Raw genomic sequence first — 24,480 nt, forward strand, 5'->3', positions numbered from 1 at the left:
CTCACAGATCTATTCATTTTATTCCTCCCTTTTCAAATTCTCTCCTTCTCAGGTATCAAGTTATGCCACGCTTTTTGCTCAAGCATTGCCACGGGATGCTCACTCGACCCCTTATTACTATGCCAGACCTCAGAGCCTTCCCCTGAATTACCAGGACCGCGGCACTCAGTCTGCCCAAAGCTCTGGCAGCATGGGCAGCAGCGGGATCAGCAGCATCAGCCTGTATGCCCTGAATGGGCCAACGCCAACTCCACAGTCACTCCTTCCAGGGTAAATTAAACTGTTTTGCCTTGCAAATAGGTTTGAGGAAAATTAAAGATATTACCTTTTCCTTTTTTTTTTTTTTTTTTTCTTTTTGTTTCTTCCTTCTTTCTTTCCCTCACCCTTCCTGTTTATATGCCGTTCAAAATTCCACCGTAGGTGTTCCTCAGCTGAACAGTTCTGGATATTAGGTGACTTCACATGACCTTGTGAAGCCATAAATGGCCGGCCAGGTGTATCCATTCTTAGGCTTAATCTTAGCTATCTGCTGAACAGCTGATATATTACTGGATCCACTCTTCTGGATTCTAGTGTCCTTTTCCAAATTTCTCAGTCTTCTGAAACCGTTTAAAACAGTCTTTATCTTTGTTCCCTAAATACCTTGGATTTAAAGTCCTCGCTCAAGTTCCTTTTAAAGGATTCCTCAGCTAGTATCAAATCAGTAGAATTAACATCCTCCATTTTCAAATGGGTGACCTTTCTTGCATGGTCTCACTTTCTTTTAAGCATGTTCACAGCATGCTGGCTGTTGCATTAGAGCAGTCTTGCATCTTGAGTGGACAGGGGTTTTCCTGAAAAAAGTGTATACAAGAGTTGACTAAAAGATTTCGCTATTAGAAAAAAAATAAATCCTGAAACACCTACTGTTCAGCAGTGGTTTAGTTGTCTGTTCATAGAAAGAAGAGTCTACATTTGGAACTGAAACATTAAAATACCAAAGAGTTCAGATCTTTGAGTAGAAGCTAGCCATTGTAAACCATAAGATGATTATCTGAGTATTGACTTTGTTAAATAAGCCAACACAGGCAGTAACATGCAAAATCTGAGCCCTTCTTTTGCCATTGGATAGCATGTTGTATCACGCCTGCAGCTCTACAAAGCCTGACAGAGATGCACTGCACAGAGGGAAAATTAATGTGTTCATCATCTGTGAGAGGGAGAATATTTGCTCTGTATTATGACTTGTTTATTATTATTATAGTTGACCACTTTTGATCCAGTTCAGCCTATATACACAGTTCATTGTGAACAAAGTCAGTCTTTGATATGAAATAATATTTTTCAAATTTGTACATCCTTTCTTTTCTACCATTTGTTTTTTTGAAAGTGTAGGGTTATAAGAAGCAATAAATAATTTGTATATTCCGCACCATTTTTTAAGGTTCCTTTATTAAAACAAACAAACAAAACATTCACTATAAACAAATTCAAGCTTGAGGTGTTTTTCAAAATTTGTATACAACAAACCAGAGTGTAGAATCAAAGTTTTTAAAGATGTTTCTTCTTTTTGTCCTTTTAGACAATCCTACCAAGCTCCAGGAGTTGGAGATTGCCTCCGTCAGCAACTAGGGTCCCGTCTTGCATGGACTCTAAGTGCAAACCAGCCTTCTTTACAAAGCGCTACCTCAAAAGGCTTTTCGAATGCTGTGTCCCGTGGTGTGCCAAGGTCAAGGCGAGAAGGGGATACAAGCGGTAAGCAAAGATGCATTTGTTAAAGAGAGCTTCTTAGAATTGCTCTCTGCATCCTCAATTATTTTTTAATAATTTTGAAATAGCTTTATTGTGTGTCATATTTTTTGAGGAGTGTTTTGCTAGAATGTATACGGTAGAAACAAATACGCAGGGCTAGTAGACTGGGCCACAATCTCTTTTGCTGGTTGTTAATTCCTTTTTTGCAATGGTTGGTTTGATAATGTGTTCTAATCCTCTTAAGACTGACTCCATTGCAGTGTTTGTCAGCATCAAGTGATTGTGGCTTGTGAGTAATGATCAGTCTTTTGATGATTAGAAGATGCTATTGCTTTTAGAAGGTCAGAAAGAGAGCTCCATGAATAGAACTTGTTGAAATAGACTCATCCATTTGTTAAAGTCTGCTTTGCAAACTTGGAAATGTGCACTAGAATATAAAGCTCTTAAAAGTATTTTTATTTAAATTAGCACATTGTTTACAGTGGTGGTATTTAGAGCAACTGACACACAATATTGTCAGTAAAATAAAAAATATATATTACCAATTTATTTCCTTGATTAAGTGGCTACGAACTTGAAACCGATGCCTAGAGGGTCTATTCTTAGTTACACTCATGTAAATTCAGGAGAAATTGTTTAACAGATGATCTCTGTGGCAGTTGTGTAAGTTTCAACCCACTCTACTTTTACGGTAATAAATGGGAGACTTCTGAAGAAGAGAGCTAGTGGCAGATGTACTAATCCTACAGTGCTGTTACTTTGGCAAAGAAAGATAAGAGATGTGGGGTTTTATGGTTTTTGTTTTTTAAGAACTCCTATATAAAGAAGTGTGGATAATTGGAAGCTAAAATATAGTCTATCTAGCAGTGCCTATATCTTTGAGTAACAGTGCACAATGCAACAGCTTTTACACCAGAGTTGGACTGGTGTATCTGAGGGCAGCAGTTGGCATTTAGAAGCTAATTAACAATACTGTTCATGTGCAAGAGCATGCACATACAGATATGTATGTGTATATATGTGTTTATAAACATATAAACATCTAGCACTGCCTCTTATTTTTGTTGTACTAATTGCCTTAAAGAGCAGTACAGCAGCTGTGGCTCTTGGCTCTCATGTGGGGTGGGTATAAGGACTGACAGTTTTCTTAAATGTAGTCACTTGTTGATGTAGAACTGCATTCAGTATAGAAAAGGCTATTGTCAAGATGATGTATTTCTACAAATATGAAATTCTTCTAATTAAAAGTTGTGGGTTTTTTTCTTCTAAAGTTGGTTGCTGTTAATTGGAGTTTTCTTATTGCTGCATCTACGCAGACAGTATAATCAGGAGCATTGTATGGTTGATGTTAATACTTGTTCTATTATTTACCATTTAAAGAAAAGTGCACTTGAATCTTCTACCATTTCACTATGAGTTCCTAAGAGGGACTAGCTTCTCATGCACACCTTAGTATTATGAGAGGAGTCTGAGTTTTAAACAGCATCTTGAGGTGAGGGCTACTTTTGCCAAAATAAGAATACAATTTTTTTTTATTGTTTTTATTCTGGGAAAGTGGATTGTTGGGAATGCAAACTGATGAGAGTAAGAGTGCTGTCAAATCTGGGAGAAGCATGTTGTAGCATCTCAATTTCTGAATGGTCGTCATTGAAATTGTTTTGGGTTTGATATCTTACATGAAGTTACAAAAGCAGATGGTGCTGTTTTGCCTAGAAAAGGTGGGAGTAGTTGCAGTGGCCTGCATAGCACCTTTTCCATCTTTCCTTTAAATCAATAAATATCCTAAATCTCAAACATAATCTGACCTCTAACTAGAGTTACGAGCCAGAAGCAAACTGTATGCTGCAACAGCAAAAGCTTTACTAAATCAAAGGTATATCTATCTTCGGAAGCAGTATTTACACTTTTCTGTTTGCCAGTGTTATGGCTGTAATACAGCTGGCAGTCTGGTTTTGATCAATCTTTTCACTGGGCAGTAGCACATGTGATTGAAAGCCAGTTTTAAATGAGCAGCTCTTCCTTCTGGCTTAACTCTGTTTTTCTAGCTGAATGTAGAAGAGATTATTCTGTAAATCTCATTTAACAACTTCAGCTGTTTGGTTGAAGAAAGGTAAAGTTATTATGATGCTTGCCTTGGAAGTCACACTGATTGAATCAGAGAAGATAAGTTTAAGAACTGGCTGAAGTGTTGGTTAAAATATAACATGCCCTGTGTCATACAAGCTGACCTGCTCCGAGAGAATCCCAGCTACCAGTAGAGGCAAGTAAAGGGAATTCTTTGCTTTCCTGTCAGGTTGTTAAGAGGACTTAAAACATAAGTCATAAACACAGGCTTTCTCTTTTCTTTTTTTTTTTTTTTTTTTGGCTGGGCTTCTAGATAGCTTTTTGAAGTTGTATTCAAAACTAATTGTCCCAACAAATCTGAATGCTATTGTGTGTTGTGTTGTTTGTTTTGTTTTGTTTTTTTTTTGTTCTAGGCTCTGTTGAAATAACCGAAGCAAACCTTGTAAGAGATGTTTTGTATGTCTTCCAGGGAATAGATGGCAAAAACATCAAAATGTGCAATTCTGAAAATTGCTATAAAGTGGAGGGAAAGGTACTGTCTGGTGACTTGTATTTCATATGTGAACAGAGAGGTACATTGGAGAAAAACAGCTGTGAAAATTATGTTAAAAAGTTGAAACATTACCACAAGTCTTTATTCCCTCCCCCAGCTGCCTTTAACTTTGTTTGTTTTTTTTGTTGTTTTTTTTTTTCTTTTTTAAATCCAACAGGGTAGTTTCAATAGTTCTAATCTAAAATTGGTTGGGTAGATTAGGTCCCAGAAAGAAACCGTAGCATTTCACAAGGTGTGAATAGCCCCCCAACTATTAAGCCAGTACAAAGACTCCTAAGTTATGACTTAATTTGAGGATTCCTCTCCCCAGTGTACTAGAATGAACATGATGCAGATGCAGGCTTTTGATAACATTAATATTATTGGATTAAGTTTAACAGCCTGACATGTGGAATAGATGCTAGCCACTTGATGTTATGGTCTTGATTACAACTTAAAAGTGATTAGATGAGATAATGCAGCTCACCCAAGAATGGACTGCTGATAGAACTGAATAGAGTGCTTTCAACTGTTACTGCTGATAGAAAATCTGACTGATGCAAATTTGAAGGAAGGTGTTAAATAAGGGTCAGAGAAACTGAGAGAGAAAAGATCTCGTCTCTTTAAGGTGGTGAGATGTTAAACATATTTCCTTGTTCAACAGTACTGCATCTCAGTTCAGTTTCATCTCACTAATTGATTCTCATGTTCTCGTTCAAATGAAAGACAGTGCTTCTGATTTTCACTTGTATTAAGAACTTTATATTATGCAATATGACATAGTCCTAAAATGGTGGGGACTTGGATTTTTGGGTCATTTCATGTGCCAAGAGTATGGTAGACTTATCTTAATGTTGATGATAACTGAACTGATTTCCTTTTCTTCTCCATAATAATTGCAAACAGTGAAACATATAGTTGTTCCTCCTGTTACTTTACAGTAACATTTAGGGCTGCTTAGCGGAGGGAAAATATAAAAAACTTAAATCTTGTCAAATCAGTTAAATGTTGTTAATAAACAGATTCTTAACGATGCCATCTTCTGCACCTGTAGATGCTGCAAAGTTTAATTCCTCAACACCTGCACCAAGTTAATTATGTTCCATCTATAATTTTGACTATATATAGCAAAGGAAAAGTAGCATAATAGATTTTTCCAGAGGAATAGGGAGAAAACTTAATCAGTGATTGGAAAAAGGACACTATGGGTTTCATTAGTTCTCTGTGTAGTTTTCATATCAAACAGGCTATTTTGAGGTGAAAACCTGTTGTAGATAATTCTGTTTATACAGAGAGTGTGATTATTGACCACAAAACATCTGAATAATGCTTTTTTCTGAGAACTTTGTCTTCAGTTATTTCTGTGAAATCAGTTGTCTTCCATCCTTCCTCCTTATTGGCACTTGCACTGACCTACTGGACCCAGTGAGGATGAAATTATTTGACTGACTAGAGCTGCTGGTGAAACTTTTTCTGATGGACAAGGAGGACCAAGATCATACCTCCTATAGCTGTGTTGACTGCATGTTAGGCAAAATAGTAGTCAAAGCATGTAGCTTTCCCTCAGCTGGGCAAAATAAAGTTATTGTACACAGTCTGTTTTTTCCAGAAAGAAACACACTTTCCAAGCTGTTTTTCTTGCCTGAATGTTTTCTAATGTCAACATTAATATTAGACCTGTTGGTGACATTCAGCACTGTGTAAGTTAGCTGCTTCTGATTTGATCTCAGAGATACAAATGTAATAACACTAAGCCAATTTTGCTTGTTCCTCATTTGATTCCAGCGGATGCGTGTGGTACTTAATGCTTGCCAAGCGCTCTGTAGTTGCAGAATTCTAAATAATTCATATGTCATCGCTTTGATTTTTAGCTGCAGGCAGAGTTTTTGTGTCCAGTTTTGCTGCCTTGGGCTAGAATTTACCCTATAGAAGTTGTTCGAGAAGTTAAAGCTGTGCCTGTGTATCTAAACAAGAGTGCCAGGGACTGAACTCTGGTCTTAAAACTAGTTGCTGCTGCCTGGTTCAAGCCCCTGCTGCTGTGCCTAACACTGTAGCTGATTTTTATGTTAGGGAATGCCTGTACCGCTAACTAAAAGGCTTAATGAATTAACTTGATTTCTAGTTCTTTGACAACCTGTTTAGCTTGATAATGCTTTTCCTTATTTTGTCTTTGATTGTTCCAGCTGGCTTTCCAAGTTAAAATGGTCTGTAGAGGTCAGATAGGCCCAATCACTCTGGACAAAAGTCAATCTCTGCCTCTTGTCTTAGCATATCTGTCAGATTGTTTGTTTTTCTTTGCCCGATAAAATTTTGAAAACTTAATGATGGTGTTCTTGGGTAATGTGACAAAACGTCGTAGAAGCAAATCTCAAGTATAGGAACGAGAGGAACAGTGTTTTATCTGTTGGCAATTTAAAGAAAAAAAAAGTGCTGATTCAGATGCAAGTAGTAGTAGTTAAATAGGGTTTGGGACTAAGGCAGGCTTGCAGGGTGAAGTGAGATATGTGGTGTAGGAAAAGTAGAAAGATTAGAATTGCTCAGAGAGGCACATGATTAAATAGTTTATAAAAACTGTTACTGATGGATCTCACTTAAATTTGGAATTTGGATTCTATAAGTTTTGGTTCCTGATAACCTAGTCTGGCATTGGGTAATTTCTCTTCTATTAGTTTCTTTCACATGTAGTAGTAGCTAGTTATTTTCTCTAGGTTTCTTCATGACTTTCAGTCATTGACTCCTCTTCTAGAGCTCTAATATTTTCAGTCCTGCTGATTATCAGTATAAGATGAAGTGTGATTCTGCATCATGAAATTTCAGATTTCTTCTTTTCTGAGGACCTTTTATTATGACCATTATTGCCTAACATAAAAAGAGTGTATGAATACCATTACATTAAGATTTCTAAAAGAGAAGATCACAAAGTTGCTAATAGTTTGTTACTGCTGCCTTTTCAATGCTTATATGTATATGTACTTCTGTGTTTGCCCGGGTTGTTTGTTGAGGGTTTTTGTGGGGTTTTTTTGCACTATCTCTACTGTAGAATGTAAAATGATTGTTTCCTGAACTAGCTTGGTTTATGAGAAAGGGGCTTTTGTGAAGAAACAAGTATTGGCATGGTAGATTTGACCTAAAATTGCAAGTCATTGTTTCTGTTAACTTTGTAGGTGTGCTTGTCCAAATCTCTCAGAGATACTACAAGTAGACTTGCAGAGCTGGGATGGCTACATAACAAAATAAGAAAATACACGGACCAGAGAAGTTTGGATCGTGCGTTTGGACTTGTGGGACAGGTAGGTCAGCTAAAAAATTGATTTTGCTACAATAGTTTGGTCTTGTTTCCCTTATAAGTTACTGAGTAAAATGCAGTACTAGAATGGTGCATAACTTTGGAGCTTGGATTTATTCCTGTTACGGATTGCCGCTTTTGGTGTGGGTCATAGTGTGAAAGGAAGGGAAAGACATTTGCTCTTACTGGTCATAAGAAGGAGTTGCCCCCATCATTTGTGGCTGGAAAGTCTCAAGGCTCCTTTTCTTAATCTCTTTTTTTTTTAAAAAAAAAAAAAAGTCTTTTTTTTAAGTGGTCATGCATGTTTTATAAACAAAAGCACTGCTTACATGGGCTGGTGCATCTCTGAGCTCATTGATCGCCAGTTCATTTCTTGGGATGATTTATGCAGGAGGCACTCTTGTTGGCTAATGCTGATGTTCACATGTTAATACTGCACTAACTTACATAAAATGTAAATACCCCATTATCTTCCGCCCTTTCTTTTGATTACAGCATCAAAAGAATGTCAATTTTTGTTTTTATAGGTTTCATCATCATGATTTGTAGTCTACAGTAACTTCACAGCTGCTGTAATACCCAAAACCACATTTACTGCTAAGGCATTCCCGTTTCCTCTCACTTGCTCCCTCTGTAAAACTGGATATTATCCCTTCTGACTCGACAAATGTTATCCTTGCCTCTAGCCATAACATCCTACCTAATCTGCCAAGAAATTGAAGTGCTTCTCCCTTCAATCTAATTTTTCTTAAGAGGTCAGTAGAGACACTGTAGTGCTTCCTACTTTTCTAATGTTTTATTCTGTTCCCTTCTGTCTCTTTTTCCTAGTAACCCTTTTAGTTACATAGAAATAATTATTTTTCTAGTGATCCAATGCTGATATTCATGTTTTATATGGTAGTGCTACTGTATATGTATCTTTTATCAGATTCTCCCCCTTACATCTGGCTGAAGTTTCTTGTTCTTTATGTAGTAGCTCCCTGCTTATGCTTATTTGTACCGTCTCTGGCTTTAATTGTCAAGTTTACAGCAGGGGGAGAACTTCAGTGAATTTAAATGTGCAATATCTTAGCTACCATATGCAGATTTCAGATCCTGTGCAGAAGGCTGTGCAGTTAGTTAGCCGAATCTGCATAGCTCTAATGCTGTTACTTTTGCTCGAGTCAAGCACTTACATGTATTTCTAGGACATAAGTGTACAAATAAAAGCATATATTCTACTCCTGCTCTCAGTATCTAGGCAAGAAGAGTATATACTATTGCTCTTCGTGGTTTTATAGCTGACAATTTCAGGTACTGCACACTATGCGTTAAGAATTTAGCACAAGGATATGTGTGTTTGAAAGCATCTTCTGCTTTTTAAAAGAACACTTTTGTAAAGCCGTGCTTAAACCACATGCAGGATGACATGCCTGTCACCTCTTATGATTCTGGTGACTGTTTTTACCATGCCAAACGTCTGGTATTGACAATTATTAAGAGTAAAGATAGAATAATATAAAGTGCAGTATGTTGTTATACTTTTGCTGCTTAGTATCTAAGTTCTGAGAAAGCAAAAAAAAGTCAGCAATGAAGTGTAACTTGCCTTATGTTTTGACATGTTGCCCATTTAGATCCAGTTGAGATAGTGGGCATTTTCATTTTTTTCCCTTGAACAAGCATTCTCTTTCCTCCCTGATTTCTCTTTTTAGACCAAATCAGAAGTCTAAAATAATGTCCAGTTTTTTGTAACAGTTTGGGAAGCAAAAATCTGTAGATTGTAATGCAGGAATTGGCACTGGATTTAATTTTTAACTTCTAAGTCTTATCTGAACAGTTGATGGCCAGTTAGATCCTAAATCTTCTTGGATACTAGAGTCAATGATTACTGTTCTTACTTTTTGAGTAGATGTATAGTGCTTTTGAATATTTTCTTGGAGGCTCTACTCTGCCTTCTGTCTTGGCAAGTGCTGCTTTAATAGGTTCAAAAATGTACTGAAGAAGCAAGTGAGAAGAAATGAGAAGCGGGGTTACATGTAAGGGGATTTCTTTTTGCCCTTCAGTATCCTCTGGAATAAAATTAATTGCAAATTTCTTTCTCATTTATAACGTTGAAGAAAGGAACTCTCTTTCTTTATAAAGGATATAATGGCAAGATTAATGATATTTTTTTCCTAGGCTTCTTAGCCTCTTAGCAGATAGGCCTCTTAGCAGGAATGAAGATGTATTTTCTCCTTGTGCTTGCAGGAATAATTTCTCCCTTGTACATGCTCTAGTGAATAAACGTTTTACTTCAAGCTCTTGGGTTCTTTTTGTGTGAGGCTTTCCATATTTTTTTCAAATTACTTAGACTGTGATGATTTGAAAAGAGATGGAGGGGATCGTCCTGGGGAATTTCCTTTTTTTTAAAAAAAGTCTGTTAAAATAGATACCAAAATGATTATCTGAGAATTGCTTAAGAAATCAGTTCTGAAGAATTTGTGTGTGCAGGGAAATACTATTAAAAAAAAAAAAAGTGCTTCAAGTCAAAAATTCTCAACTCAGTCCAAAATTAATGAGCCATACTTTAAATTCTACTTTAGAAAATGTGTTGCAGAAATATCTTTAGTCTGTGTTAGGTTAAAAACGTTACAAAACTAAAGCAAAACCCCAGGACCGCAAACTGTGCAGAACCATCCATTACTCCATTACTAAACAAGTATTCTTTCAGGAATTGTTTTTAAAATCTACCTTCATTTGTTTATTTTTGAATGACCCAAAGCAGCTGTGCTTAGAATTGTTTTACAAAGAGGAGTCTTTGCTTTAATTCAGGCCTGTTAACTTCTGCACATTTTATAGATTTCTTGGGGTATGCTTAGAGTTATGCATTTTTTCCATGTCAATTCAAGAATAGTGTATGACTGTCAACTGATAAAAGGCCAAGAATATAGAGTACTTGATCCAGCAGCTGTGCATCATACAGTCTGTACTGTTAAATATAATGATGGTTGCCTGATGTCTGTGTTCTGTTATTAGAGGCCTTCCTGAAATTCAAACTCTACTACATACTGTATTTTAAATAATTATTTAGAGAAAAATTCTTCTGGATCGTGCAATTATTTGCACATTCCTGTGGTAATTATTAATGTCTTTATTGAGATGATGTGTATCTACTTAGAAAGTTAGCACTTGTCATAGTTTAATCTGTTGGTAGAATTAAGACAGCAAGAAAACAAAGTCACTTGACAATGTGCGTTCTTGGAAACACTCTGCATTTCTTAGGGAAGTGCTTGTATGTTGGCCAGTTGTAAGAGTTGGCTTTTATGCTGAAACTTGTAGCTTGATTTGTTTTAATGAATTTCTGATTACCTTCACAGTGTGGTGATAGGATAAAAGTAGTTCTAGATTAAACCAGAAAGACTTTTCCTCATTTGTTTTCTTTTTTCTTTTCTCTTTTTTCCTCTTTTTCTTACAGAGTTTTTGTGCAGCCTTACATCAGGAACTTAAGGAATACTACCGACTTCTGTCTGTTTTGCATTCTCAGGTAAATTAAGTGGTTCTTATTTGTCTTTCTTATTTTGCTTTATTTTACCCAAATATCTCCTAAAAGATATACCTAGGTATCCCTTTAGAAAGGGAAGGAAGTACAGCTCTTTCTGTGGACAGTGGGCACAATTCTCTGTAAATGACATTTCTTACTCTTTGGATGTATGTGCCAATGAATATTTTTCTCTTGGAAATTCACTGTTAATTGATTTCTTACCTAAGCAAGGAATATAATGTTAATTCCTAAGCCTCTCTCCCTTTTTTGCATAATTTTTCTCAGTTTCATCTTGCATGATATCTTTATCATTCAAATCCAAAGCAGCACGATCTTTGAAGGGAGAAAGAATATCCTTCTGTATTTAAAGTAATGCACGGTTCAGCAGTTAGAAACAACAGTTTCAACTTTTTGTTCTGTCTGGGACAGTTTGTGTATTTTCCTTGTCTCTTCTGTTGTATTGAGAGAGTAAGATGTTTCGGTGTTCTGTTAGTTTTCTTTGATGTATAGAAGAACTCAGTGCTGATAATTTTGCAGTTTGTCCACAAATGTTTGTAGGTATGTGCACCTAGATGCTAGCTCTAAAATAAATTTTTTTAAAAATTGAATTTTTATCTGCTTGCTTTTTTATAAGGGACTTTCAAGGAGTTCATTCTTTGTAACTGAGAAAAAATTATTCTGAGAATAACCTGAAGTTAAATTAAAATGCCATTTAAAATTCTGATTTAAAAAAACCCTGTAGATAAGTCATAGGCTTCTATAAGCATTTCCAAAGTATCTGTTCCTTTTGAATCACTTGCAGTTCTTTAATATTCCTGACTTTTGGAATACCTGTCATACCCACTTTTTGCTAATTTTTCTTTTTCTAATTATTTCCTGCTCTGTCCAAAACATGTTTGCTCTCTTGGTTTGCTGGAACACTGATGTATTCCAACTTCTAAGACATCTTGCCCATGAAGATATGTATGACTTCTTTGAAATGTAGATTCTACTTTTCTTGCCCCACTAAACCTTTCAAAAGAAGAGATGAGTCTGATGGGAGGGGAAGCATGTAAGGGGAAAACAAAAGGAAAGTTCTGGCATCACTTACTTTCAAACTGCATTTTGTCTTTGTGGTGGGTTGACCCTGGCCAGCAGCCAAACACCCACCCAGCTTCTTGCTCACCCCTGTCTCTTGGGGAATGGGGAAAAAAATAGAAGGAAGGCAAAAACACGAGTCAATCAAGTTAGTCACAATTTAGTAGTGAAAGGAAATGTTGTGTGTGCAAGCAAAGCAAAGTAAGGAATTCGTTCACTGCTTCCCATTAGCAGGCAGATATCCAGCTGCTTCCTGGCAAGCAGAGCCTCTACACACTTAACACTTGCTTGGGAAGACAAACTCCATCACCACAAATGTGTCCCCTTCTTTCTCCTTTCTGTGAGCTTTTTTTTCCTGACATTTTTGTCCTCCATACATTTGGAAATGGTTTCCAGGATTAGTCGCTCTGTCAGCATCCCTGGGAATGAGGTGGGTCTCATTGGTGTGTAGTTCTATGGATCCCTCTTCTTGAAGAGAGGAGTGACATTTGCTTTCTCCCAGTTGTCAGGATCCTCCTCTGATTGCAATGATGTTGCGAAGACAATTGAGAGTGACCTTGCAGTGGCATTGGCCAGCTCCCTCAGCACTTGTGGGTGCATCCCATCAGGTCTCATAGACTTAGGTATATCCACTTTGTTTAATGTTTCCTAACGTGGTCTTTCTCCAGTTGGAGTAAGGCTCCCTTGTTCCAGACTTCACCTCTGATCTCAGGTGATGCCTGGTTTTCCCAGTGGTAAATCCTACCCAAAAAAAGGAGGCATAGAAATCATTAAGTACCTCATTTTTTTTCCATTTTTCTGTCACCACTCTCCCAGCACCATTCAGTAGTTGGACCCACATTTTCACTAGTCTTCCTTTTTCTGCTTTTCTTCGTGCTCTTCATGTTCCTTGCCAGATTAATCTCCAGTGTTAGAGTTTGTGAGTGTATTCAGCACATTGATTGTCAATACAGTGTCTGTAACGTAAAGGTTTGCTCCACTAGCAGACTGGAGCTTCTGGGGATGTCCCTCAGCACCTTAATTAAGGGGATCCCAGAGGTATATTATGTTTGGATTTTCAAGAAGCCCCTGGCAAAATTCTTCCTCAGAGGCTGTGAAAGAAAGGAAGGAAGGAAAGAAGGAGAGAAGGAAGGAGGGAGACCCAGCAGTGGAGGAGAGAGTCTCTTTTGACTTGAAGGCTGGGAAGCACAAGGTTACATTGCAGGATGGGGAAGGGTCAGTAGTGTGCTCCAAAGGTACATGCTGGCACTGGTTTTAGTTGATGTTGATGGTCTGGAGAAGATAAGGCAGAGTGAAATGTTCCAGTCTGTCAGTAAAAGGTTGCTAACATTGGTACTCTGGATGCTCTGTCCATGGCAAGGAGCAACATGAAATGGACTGTGTGAGCAAATAGGCAACAGCGAGCCCCTGCGTGGGAAGTACAAGGTTTTTTTATAATATCTGAAAGGAAGCTAATCTAATGTGTGCTTCCCTGGTGCCAAACTTGGCATCAACAGGCCCAGTTTGGGAAAAATCTTGGTGTCCTCACAGGTGGTTGTCTGCACAGTCGGACGTGGCATGCAGTTGGGTGTCAGGGAGATGGGCACTGAGAACAAGGCAGGGGGTGTCAGTGTGACACTGGAGCACGGTGTGCCGTCCTGATGGCAGCCTCTCAGACATCGGGGAGGTAGCGACTAAGGAGGGAGAAAGTCAGATAAAGTCCTCAGGAACATGGGACAATTGCTGTGTGAAAGAGGGAAGATGGGCCGAGTCTCTTGAGGCTGAAGAGGAACAGCCGCAGGGGGGCTATGGCTGGGGCTTCCAAACTAGGGAAGGAAAAGACAAACACAAAGTTGTGGCATATGGTGAATGGTGACAAGAGGAAAGGAGGCGCTCTGAAATTAGCAGGAGGTTAATATAAAACAGAGAAGAGGAGCCAACTTCCAAAATTTGTTTCCCTAACATGTCAATGCAAAAGGCACTATCAACAGGTTGAAAAAGGGATTATCCAAATTTATGGAAGGCATGTCTGCAAACTGCCATTAGAAGGGCTGCACAAGGATTCATCCTCTGATGTCCTGAAAACTGCAGCTGGGCTGCACGGAGCCTAAGTGGGACAGACTGCAGAGAGCGATCAGCTTTGCTTTCTCTTCTTGTACAACACTTCTTTTTGTCATTACTAGAGATAGTGTGGTAGATCATCTAGCCAGGGTTCTGACAGAGGATGACATTTCTTATGTTCATAATTGATGGAGCAGAAATCATTCAGAAAGAAATCAGCATTCTCAAGACTTGTGCCAGATCATCCCAGAGGTGAGCTTTGTAACTTACAAGTTTTAAAATAAATGTGATGGAAAAAAAATCTACTCCTTTGAAAGACATTTTCTTTACAAAACTGTACATCTCAGTTGCTTGATAACATGTTCAAAATTATGTCTTGGAATTAAATGCATGCTGGATTCTTGTATTCAGGAGATCACACAGGCTGCCAGCTTAAAAGTTGTTAGCTGCAGTTCCAGTTATCATTTCAGGCATAATAAGAATACCATCAAAGGGTTCTGTGTTGTCTTTTTCTCTGTAACTTTTTATTATGCCTTCAGAGCCTTCCACAGATGTGTTTCTTCCTTTGAAAAGAGTCTTCCCGAGTGTAGTGTGTGCTATTCCATAAGCTTTTAAGGTCTGTTCCATCAAGACTGTTCAAATAGTCACCCCTTTAAAACTTCCGTGATGAAAATGCGAGTTTATAATTTCTTCCCTAAAGACAAAGGGCAGTTCTTGCTCATATATCTTTCTTGTTGCCAATTTCCATATTTTTACCACATGAGTTTAAAAAGACAAAGCAAAATGTGGATGCAGGAACATCCAGAAGCTTCTGAATTTCTTCACCGTGAGGGTGGTGAGGCATTGGAGCAGTTTGCCCAGGGCGGCTGTGGATGCCCCGTCCCTGGGAGTGTTCACGGCCAGGCTGGATGAGGCTCAGAGGAACCTGGTCTGGTGGAAGGTGTCCCTGCCTATGGCAGGGGGTTGGACTAGGTGATCTTTAAGGACCCTTCCAACCCAAACCATTCTATGATTCTATGAATTCAACTGACTTTAAGGCTCAGCTTAATGTGGATGACTTTAGTCTTAACTGATACTTTGTATTTGGCAAAAAAAATGTGCTAGACCTGGAGGCATGGGGTGGTGGATTGGTTGTGGCACAGAAGAAGAAACAGAGCATCTTTTCTTAGAGTTGATCTGCTTGGACTGCTGGAACTTGCCTCTGTATTCTTAGGTTGTGTTCTTGACCTTGCTTACCCATCTGTATTTGTATGAGTTATCGGAAGATTCATGGTAATCACATTGTGGCAGATTTTTCTTTTCATAGCTTTTAATTTTTTATCAGTGGTAGAAATTCCTTAATCTCTCTGTGTACCTAGCTGAAGTTCTGATGGCTTCTGGAGGAAGACATTGAACAGAATTTGTCCCATGTTGAACTAAAATAAGCTGGCTGTGCAGTAATAGAAATTTTACCTCCTGCACTGTTCCTCTCCTTTAGGTGTTTGTCTTCACTCTTTTCTGAGCATCTCTTTGGCCAGTAGTTGCTGTCTTTCAGGATCTCTGTTCTGTTTTTCTTTTCCTTTTTCTCTTTTTTGTTACTATCTGTCACCTTGCTTTCTTTAACTTTCTTGTCCTTTGTTGTCTGTTTGCCCTGTTCCACTTCTGCTTGTCTCCATCCTTTCAGCTGCACTTGATTCTCTATTACCACTCGTGTGGCTTTTGGGTTTTGTCCCAATGGTTTAACGTGGGAACATATAATATGGGGTATTTCGAGTGTATTAGTAGAAAGCTAACTTTGGAACAAAAAACTATGGAACAGCAGTTCTGCTTCAGTTTTGCCATTTTTGTTCCTTGATATGTCTTTCTGTTTCTAATTTGAACAGTTGCAATTGGAAGATGATCAGGGCGTGAATTTGGGACTTGAGAGCAGTTTAACGCTTCGCCGTCTTCTAGTCTGGACATACGATCCTAAAATAAGGTTAAAGACCCTTGCAGCACTTGTTGATCACTGTCAAGGTCTGTTTAACATTCATTTAACATTTCTGGAGAAGCTATGTAACTTTGAGTGGTTGTCATGCCAGAAGTGGATCTCAGTAATGTTACTGTTATGTTTTAGAAATTTTTGAGTAGCTAATCCACAGATTCTTTCTCTTTTAGTTTAAGAAAAAACATGATGAATTATAGTGGTTTTTTGGTACACTTTCTGGATTTTTTTTTTTTTTTTTTAAACCTGAACATACTTGAGAAATCAGTCAAATTTTAAGCACCTACTTTTAGTCATCTTGCACTGTGGAAAACTCCCCACTAATACCGTATGAAATGGTTGGCTCAGTCTCTTTACTGTGTATGAGTACTACTCTATTCCTCTCTATGTGATGGCATATAGGAGTGATTTGCCACTTCTCTGCAGATTAATGTGAAACAGTGAAACTTTACAAATCTGTGAATAATGTGTGGCTGTGTTGGCAATCCACAAAAAAGAGCTGAGCAGTGGTGTTAGAGTTAGCTAGAACTTTGGCCAGCAGGCTGTGCTTCTTGAGGGATACTTCAGTTTTGCTGCCTTCAAAAAATAGTGGAGATTGTGGCTATTGGGAAAGAGTATCTTGAACAAGAAAGGCTCACAACATCTGTTTTACATTGATTATTGGAATTGGTAATGATTTAAAAAAAAAAAAAAAAAGAAAAGGCTTTAAGACATTCATGAAAAATTTTAATGCTACAGCCTGTGCTGCAAGAAGCTTTAAAGCTGTGCAGCATAATAACAAAACAAGTACTAGATCTATTTTTTTTTTTTTCAGTATCTTACTCTTCAATTGCAAGAAGAGATATTGCTTAAAGGAGCTTTTGGGGGGAATGATAACCAAGAGGCAGGAAAGGTGTGTTTGTATGCACTCAGAATATCTGAGACAGCATCAGGTACAGGAGAGAAGGAAACATACTAAGGTTCCTTAAATACTCTTCTGGTGGGGGTGTTGAGGAAGAAAAGAAGCATAAAGTCAACCTTTGATTCCTCCAAGCTACCATAAAGTAGACAGAACACAGTGTCAGAGAATTGTGCTTAATGCTTCAGTGAGATTCATGCCCTAAAACCTGGGAATTCCCTGTCAACATTAAAAAAATGTGCTTTTGCTGTTTTTTTTAGAATTGCTGTTCAGCAAGCTCTGAGTGACATATGACTAGTTAAAATCAATGGCTTCGGAATTTAAGTCTAGTACATTTCTGTTCTTTTCCACTATGATCTTACAGGGAGAAAAGGGGGTGAACTTGCCTCAGCAGTTCATGCCTATACTAAAACAGGGGATCCCTACATGAGATCTCTGGTTCAGCACATTCTTGGCCTGGTATCCCATCCTGTACTGAATTTCCTTTATCGCTGGATTTATGATGGAGAGCTGGAAGATACATACCATGAGGTAATGTATGTGATGCAATAAATATTTTGTCATCTGTTTGTTGGCTTTGTGGGAGTATAATCTGTGAGAGGCTTAGAGGAGAATTTGAAAAGTAGACTGTGGTAGAAATGTATAACATATGAGTAAGTAACATATACAATAACAATGTGAAATGTGACTCTCTTAGTGGATTCAGTGAGTGTGATATCTGGAGGTTGCAGCGATGTGTGTTGTCTTCAGTGAATCATATCCTGAATCTGTTTATTAGAGGCAGAATGGTGGACTAACAATAGATGCTTGCTTCTGAAGAGAGAAGTGTGTAATGTGTATAGTGTAATGATAATAAATATATGCAGAGTTCTTTGTACTCGTTTAGAATGCAAGCCTTGCATTTGGAATAAAGTTCAAAATATTCTGCTCTGACTACTTACTGTTATCCTCAGCTTCATAAATGACTTGGGGTTGTCAAATTGGGTAGAAAAGGTTTATTGTTCCGGAGTTCCTCTAGAAACTCTATAGAGTTATTTGTTCTGACTTCTGTAACAGCAAGTTCTAGTAACTGCCCTTTTTCTTCATAGAAATGGTTTTATGGCTTTTTAAGCTCTCCTAACTCTTAGTCCTGTCTCCAATCAGTACACTGTTGTTAAAATGGCTTTTTTTTTTGTCTGAAAAAGCCAAAGAATCATTTTTTAAAATGAACTGAGCACTTCTGAGACACATCTGAGTAACTTCACTTGAGTGTGAAATATGATGTGTGATTTCTGAAACTGTCCATCTGAGTCAAAATTAAAATGAGTACAAATATCACTCACAGCTGATCTTTAAGGTCAGCATTAGGAGACTTGTGTGAAATGTCTATGAATCTTTCTGGCTGTAAAATAGTCACTTTTTTTTCTCAGCTACTCCTCAGTCATGTGAGATGGGGTTTTTTGCTTTTTATGTAATTCATTAGCTTTCAACTCTTTGTTTAAAAATTTACATTTGCACTGTGAGAGTGTTCTGAATACTGAAAATCTGTTGGATGTGGTCTACTGAAAGCTACAATTTTCATATCATAAATACAGTTGTTGAGCAAATACATTGGTCATTCTTGGTGGAAATGGTATTTGGAGGCAGTGAAAAAAAGGTCTTGTCCAAGAAATGGTTATCTTGTTTTACAGGATGAAGACAGAATCCATCTACAAGTCATTTTAACAAAACTAATCATGTAGTTTTAGTTTCTTACAGATGAAAGTATCCTGTTATATGGAGTTGAGGACCTTAGCATTTGATCACCAGTTCAATTGCAGGATTTCTTGTGTGTGGTGTGGGGTTGTGTGGTTTTTTTTTTGTTTTGTTTTGTTTTTGTTGTTGTTGTTTGTTTTTGGTTTTGGTTTTTGTGTGTGTGTGGGGTTTTTTTTGTTTTTTTTTTGTTTGTTTTGTTTTGTTTTGTTTTGTTTTTGTTTTTTTTTTGTTTGTTTGTTTTTGTTTTTTTGTTTTCTGCATCTATTACAATAGGAGGAAGTCCAAAAGTGCTTGGCTAAAAATAGGACCAGTAAAATAGAAGTATATCTTGTATTCTGAACTTTATCTCCTACCATAACTGTAGAACTAATTGCTGGAATAAGCTATACACTTCCATATTTCATAGTGGATATTTTACAGATAGTACCCTTTACCCTCAGGTCATCAAGGTTTCATAATGTACAGGGGAGATTAAATTATGCAAGCTGTTCTTTAACTTTTTTCTTCAGAGTTCATATTGGGCAACATACAATTTACTTATCAATTGCTAGGACAACTCTGCAAATTAGCTCTGATTTTTTTTTTTAAGTTAGAAGAACAACTTGGAATATTTGTACAGTTTTCTGAATACAGAAATGAAACACTAGGGGAGAGTTTGCCTTCATCTTTTCTTTTTTAATATTTGTTTCAATCTACAGTTTTTTGTAGCTTCAGATCCTACAGTTAAAACTGATCGGTTGTGGCATGACAAATACACTTTGAGGAAATCAATGATCCCTTCTTTTATTACAATGGAGCAATCAAAAAAGGTATGAATTTGAAAATTAGCCTTCTGATTTGTTTGCTCTATGCTGCTGTTAGATTTCCATTAAGAAAATAGAGATGAAAATTAACAATTAAGATTTTTAGAATTGTTTGTTGAGGAAGACTGTTTCTGTGTTTGATTCTCGAACTGATAAACTTTGTTTAAGGTGGTCTCAAAGGGGGGAAAGAAGTTTGTGTTTAAAAAGATTTTGTGTTGGCATTGAAGTTCTGGGTTGCTGTGCTTGGGATTGTGAAGCTAAGGCCACAGAAACATGACAAAATATCCTGTTGTCCTGGTGGTTGTGGGTGGCTTTCTGTTTGGTGTTGGTTTTTGTGTGATGTTGCAGGTGTTTTGTTTTGTTTGGTTTATTATATGCAAATCACTTTAAAAAAATCCTTTTTTTGTTCAGGTCCTACTAATAGGAAAATCCATAAACTTCTTGCATCAAGTTTGTCATGATCAGACTCCATCCACAAAGATGATTGCTGTGGCCAAATCGACAGAGTCTTCAAAAGACGGTAGAGTATCAGTGTTGTGAACTTCTTCCCTTTGAACTGAGCTCTGGGCAATATGCGGTTTAGACTGTAAACTGACACGGGGTTGGAAAGGAGTATGAAAATCCCATCTGCGTTAGAATACAGGTATTCTAATGGATATTTGCATTTAACGAAAGATTTATGAAGATGCATGTGTGTCAATTTATTTTCTTAATTTGATGGGTTTGCTGGGTGTTGGTTGGTGTACTGGATTTCTGAATGAAACCATTCAGAAACTAGTCTGCCTTCAGCTGAATTTTGTTGAGAGGGCTGAGGTGGGGGCAGGGATATTCTTGAGTGCCACAATAACAATTTAGTACTTGTGACTTCTCATCAAAGATACTTCATTGGATGATTCCATAATAATACTGAATTAATTCTGTGATTAAAAAAATAATAAATAGTGCGTTAGTTATAAGTAAGAGAATGAGCATTAAAAACAGGCGTGACAGAAGCCTTTCTGTAAATGAACTCTAACACTATAATATGTCTGAAGAAAACTGAGTATGTGGAAGGTTAATAAAATTATTTTTGAAGATTACTTAAAATTGGGGATGCCAACCGAAACTTAACTATCTGGATTCCTTCAGGTTCTTCTAAAAAGAAACAAATATGATTTCAGTCTTAATGAATGAAAAGTTATGTATCATTTGTGTTTATTCTTTGGTGCCATTTTCTTTGTAATTAAATGAACATTGTTATGATGAAAGATTGCAAATAAGAAATCTGTAAAAAATTGAGACTTCTTGTGTAAATACTAAGAAGGAGGGTAAGGTAATGCAGTGGGTGCTGGGAGAAAAGACAACTTGCTTTCTTCTGGTGAAGGTGATACTTTACTACAATAACTTCTTTTTATAATTCATCTAATATATCAAAAGGAGTCTAATAGTTAAGATGTAGATCACTGGGATAATTTCTCTGATGCAATTTTGTTAATAGTTTTTAGAAGTATAATGATGTCTTACTAGTAAATACACCTTTTGCCAAGAGAAGAATTATCTAAACATTTGTTTTTCTGTCTAGTTATTGACTTAGTTTTCTAAGAACATCTTCCTTGCACTTTGGACACCTTGTACAACGTCTTCTCTGTTATTCCTCTTCTCAGATATGTTTTTATTATATGTGACTTCAAAGCTTAGTTTTGTGAGATTTTTTTTTTTCTTCTTCTCCAGATTAATCTTGGACTAGTTTTTATATTAACTCTTCACGGCATGGACTTTAAGCATGAATGAGTACCTCCGTGAAAGGTGTTCTAATAATAAAATCCCTTTCACATCTGCAAGAATATTTTGTCTAGTAGTGTGGTATTTGTACAATGTATGGTGCTTGCCCAGTCAAAGATGTGCTTAAAGTGCAGAAGGGGGTCAAGGTTAAGTGAATAAGGGCTGTAAATGCATTTGAATCATCATCTTGCGAGCTACTCCTGAAAAAGGCAAAACCATTCTTTGGCTACACTACTTCCACCACTTTACAGGGTTTATGGCCGTGCTATTCCAATATTTTTTTGAAATTTTCACTTGTTTCTCTCTCCTTGAGTGAATGGATGATCCGCACAAATATAGGTTCTCTATTATGTAGGGGATGAGAGCTTCAAAGCAAGCACATTATCTTAAGTGCTGAGAATATGTGTTTCCAAGAGAAGTGTAGTTTTAGAAACGGGTGTTACCCACTCTATCTGCAGTGTGCTGCAGGCGTGCTGAGCTTATGGGCTGCAGCTTAAATACCTCATAGTATTGCCCTGCCTTAATTCTGCATGGAACTGCATTTGTGTTTACGGCACTTTACCCATTCAATACAGAAAGAACATTATGCATCACTGGTGCTGGAAATGTCCTGTTGTCCTTGTCTGTGCCATATGACAATATCTTGAGACTGCCCTTTGGATATTTACTTGTAATAAGATGATGGAAAGCTAGGGTGATAGCCTCAATTCTGGATGCTTTTTTCATTTTTAATCCGAATGTTTGATGAGTCTGGCTGATTTTGGGTGGATTTGGTTTTTGTTTTGATTTGATGGTGTGTGGGCTTTTTTATTATTATTATTATTTTTTGGTGGTGGTGGTATTTATTTCTTTAATTTGCTTTGGAACCTTAACTCATGTTTCCGCAGTTTCCTTTTGATGCTGAAGGAATCATGATGTAAAAAGCTGTTTGAACATTTGTTAGAACAGGAAGCCAGAGGTGAAGAACAGTGTAGAAGTTGGTCATGTTGCCTGACAGGGGATTGTAGCAGGCACTTAGGGAAGAAGGACAGTAAAAAAGGCAGATAAAGTGATCCCAGATCTGACCTTTAGCTGTCTGCAGTTTGGGAACTCCCAAACCAGGCATGACATGAGACCATTACATTTAATAGCAACCCATGGGACCTGTCTGTCAGTGCCTTTTGCCTGACCCTTTCTTGACCCATTTCTGTCTTTTCGCAGTGTCCCGAGATAACTTTTCACAGCTTTATAAACTTGGGCTTAGGCCTCTTGGTTGTTGATGTAAGCGATTTACTTTTTTTTTTTTTTTTTTTTTTTGTCGGTACTTTTGCATGTCAAACAGGGATGGTGCATCACTTGTGTTGGCGTGTGTGTGTGTATGCAGAGAGATGGTACATTACAGCTACACATGTAATCTTGAATTTTCCAGTCTCAGAGATAAAGGGCTGTGGCCAGGTCACTTCCCTCCAGGCAAGGGGCAGCACTAAGGAGAGGAGAAAGTTTGTGGTTTGATTTTTTTTTTTTTTTTTTTTCTGCTTGGGATAAAAAGAAATTGAGGCTGCTCCATGTGTCCTTAGCCATAGGTGCTGCCTTAGACATGATCACCCCTACTTGAGCGGAGGCAGGACCAGCATGTGTGACTTGGTAGGCTTGCCGTGGGCAAACTGGGCAACTGCCTGCTGGCTTTGCCTGTGCCTTCAGCTAGTCCTAGGCCCAACCTCTGTGTCCAGTAACTGAAGGTGTATTAGCTTATAACTCTTTTTTGGTTGTCTTGTTCTCTCTTCTGCTTTGTCCATGAGGCTGAGAGCATCTCATGGAAAGATACTTAGAGCAGGGGTGTCAAACTCATTTTAACTGGGGACCACATCAGCCTCATGGTTGCCTTCAAAGGGCCGAGTAATTAAATTTATACAGCCCTAAAATTACATTTGGCACTGTCCTGTATCAAAAATAACATGGTCAGCAGGACAAGGGAAGTGATCCTTCCCCTCTACTCTGCATTGGTGAGGCCACACCTGGAGTATTGTGTTCAGTTCTGGGCCCCTCAGTTCAGGAAAGATATTGAAGTGCTGGAGCAGGTCCAGAGAAGAGCAACAAGACTGGTAAAGGGATTTGAACACAAGACCTATGGGGAGAGGCTGAGGGAGCTGGGGTTGTTTAGTCTGGAGAAGAGGAGGCTTAGAGGTGACCTTATCACCCTCTGTAACTATCTGAAGGGAAGTTATAGCCAGGTGGGGATTGTTCTCTTCTCCCAGGCAGTTAGCAATAGGACAAGGGGGCATGGGCTTAAGCTCTGCCAGGGGAAATTTAGGCTGGATATTAGAAAGAAATTCTTTACAGAGAGAGTGGTCAGGCATTGGAATGGCCTGCCCAGGGAGGTGGTGGACTCACTGTCCCTGGAGGTTTTTAAACTGAGACTGGACATGGCACTTAGTGCCATGATCTAGTAAATGGACTGGAGTCGGACCAAGGGTTGGACTTGATGTTCTCTGAGGTCTTTTCCAACCCAGTTGATTCTGTGATTCTGAGAGTACAAGCTGGGCACAGGTTAAAATAATGTTGAAGTATGGGCTGCTTTAGACTTGCTTTCACTTTTGCTGTACCAAATGTATAATATAGTGGATCAGAATAGATAACAATTTCTCTATTCGTATGTTTTGATTCCAGAGCTTGTTTGCCCCAATTTTGGAATAATACTAATTTAATTTTAACTTTTTTTTTTTTTCTTTTAGCTGCTGATTTGTTCACAGATCTGGAAAATGCATTTCAAGAGAAAATTGATGCAGCTTATTTTGAGACCAGCAAATACCTGCTAGATGTTCTCAATAAGAAGTACAATTTACTAGAACACATGCAGGCCATGAGGCGCTACTTACTACTTGGTCAAGGAGACTTTATCAGACATTTAATGGACTTGCTCAAGTAAGAGAGTAGGAAGGGTAGTTCTGTTGAATTTCTGATGCTTGCAAATATGCACGATCAGCACAGAAATTGTTTTCCTTTTGGAAGAAGACCCTTTAAGTATCTTACTACTCGAAGGTTTAATTGAACAACTTTTAGATTCTATTTTTGTGTTTAATTTCTTTGACCCTGAGGCTTCAACTTTGTTTTTC

At 37.8% G+C, this 24,480-nt stretch overlaps 1 protein-coding gene across 2 annotated transcripts in view; it reads left to right on the forward strand.

Moving 5' to 3' along the window:
- Window positions 1-24,480, forward strand: part of TUBGCP3 (tubulin gamma complex component 3) — a 59,895-nt gene that overhangs the window by 14,374 nt on the left and 21,041 nt on the right. For both annotated transcript variants that reach the window (XM_082065238.1, XM_082065239.1), the window contains exons 5-14: window positions 53-270; window positions 1,562-1,734; window positions 4,209-4,327; window positions 7,492-7,617; window positions 11,047-11,115; window positions 16,092-16,224; window positions 17,455-17,621; window positions 19,523-19,633; window positions 20,039-20,147; window positions 24,100-24,289. In XM_082065238.1, the coding sequence (XP_081921364.1) occupies window positions 53-270; window positions 1,562-1,734; window positions 4,209-4,327; window positions 7,492-7,617; window positions 11,047-11,115; window positions 16,092-16,224; window positions 17,455-17,621; window positions 19,523-19,633; window positions 20,039-20,147; window positions 24,100-24,289 (1,415 nt within the window). The remainder of the gene's footprint in view (window positions 1-52; window positions 271-1,561; window positions 1,735-4,208; window positions 4,328-7,491; window positions 7,618-11,046; window positions 11,116-16,091; window positions 16,225-17,454; window positions 17,622-19,522; window positions 19,634-20,038; window positions 20,148-24,099; window positions 24,290-24,480) is intronic.

Source organism: Streptopelia decaocto (genome assembly GCF_964273445.1).
Source record: "Streptopelia decaocto genome assembly, chromosome: 1".
Lineage (NCBI taxonomy): Eukaryota > Metazoa > Chordata > Aves > Columbiformes > Columbidae > Streptopelia > Streptopelia decaocto.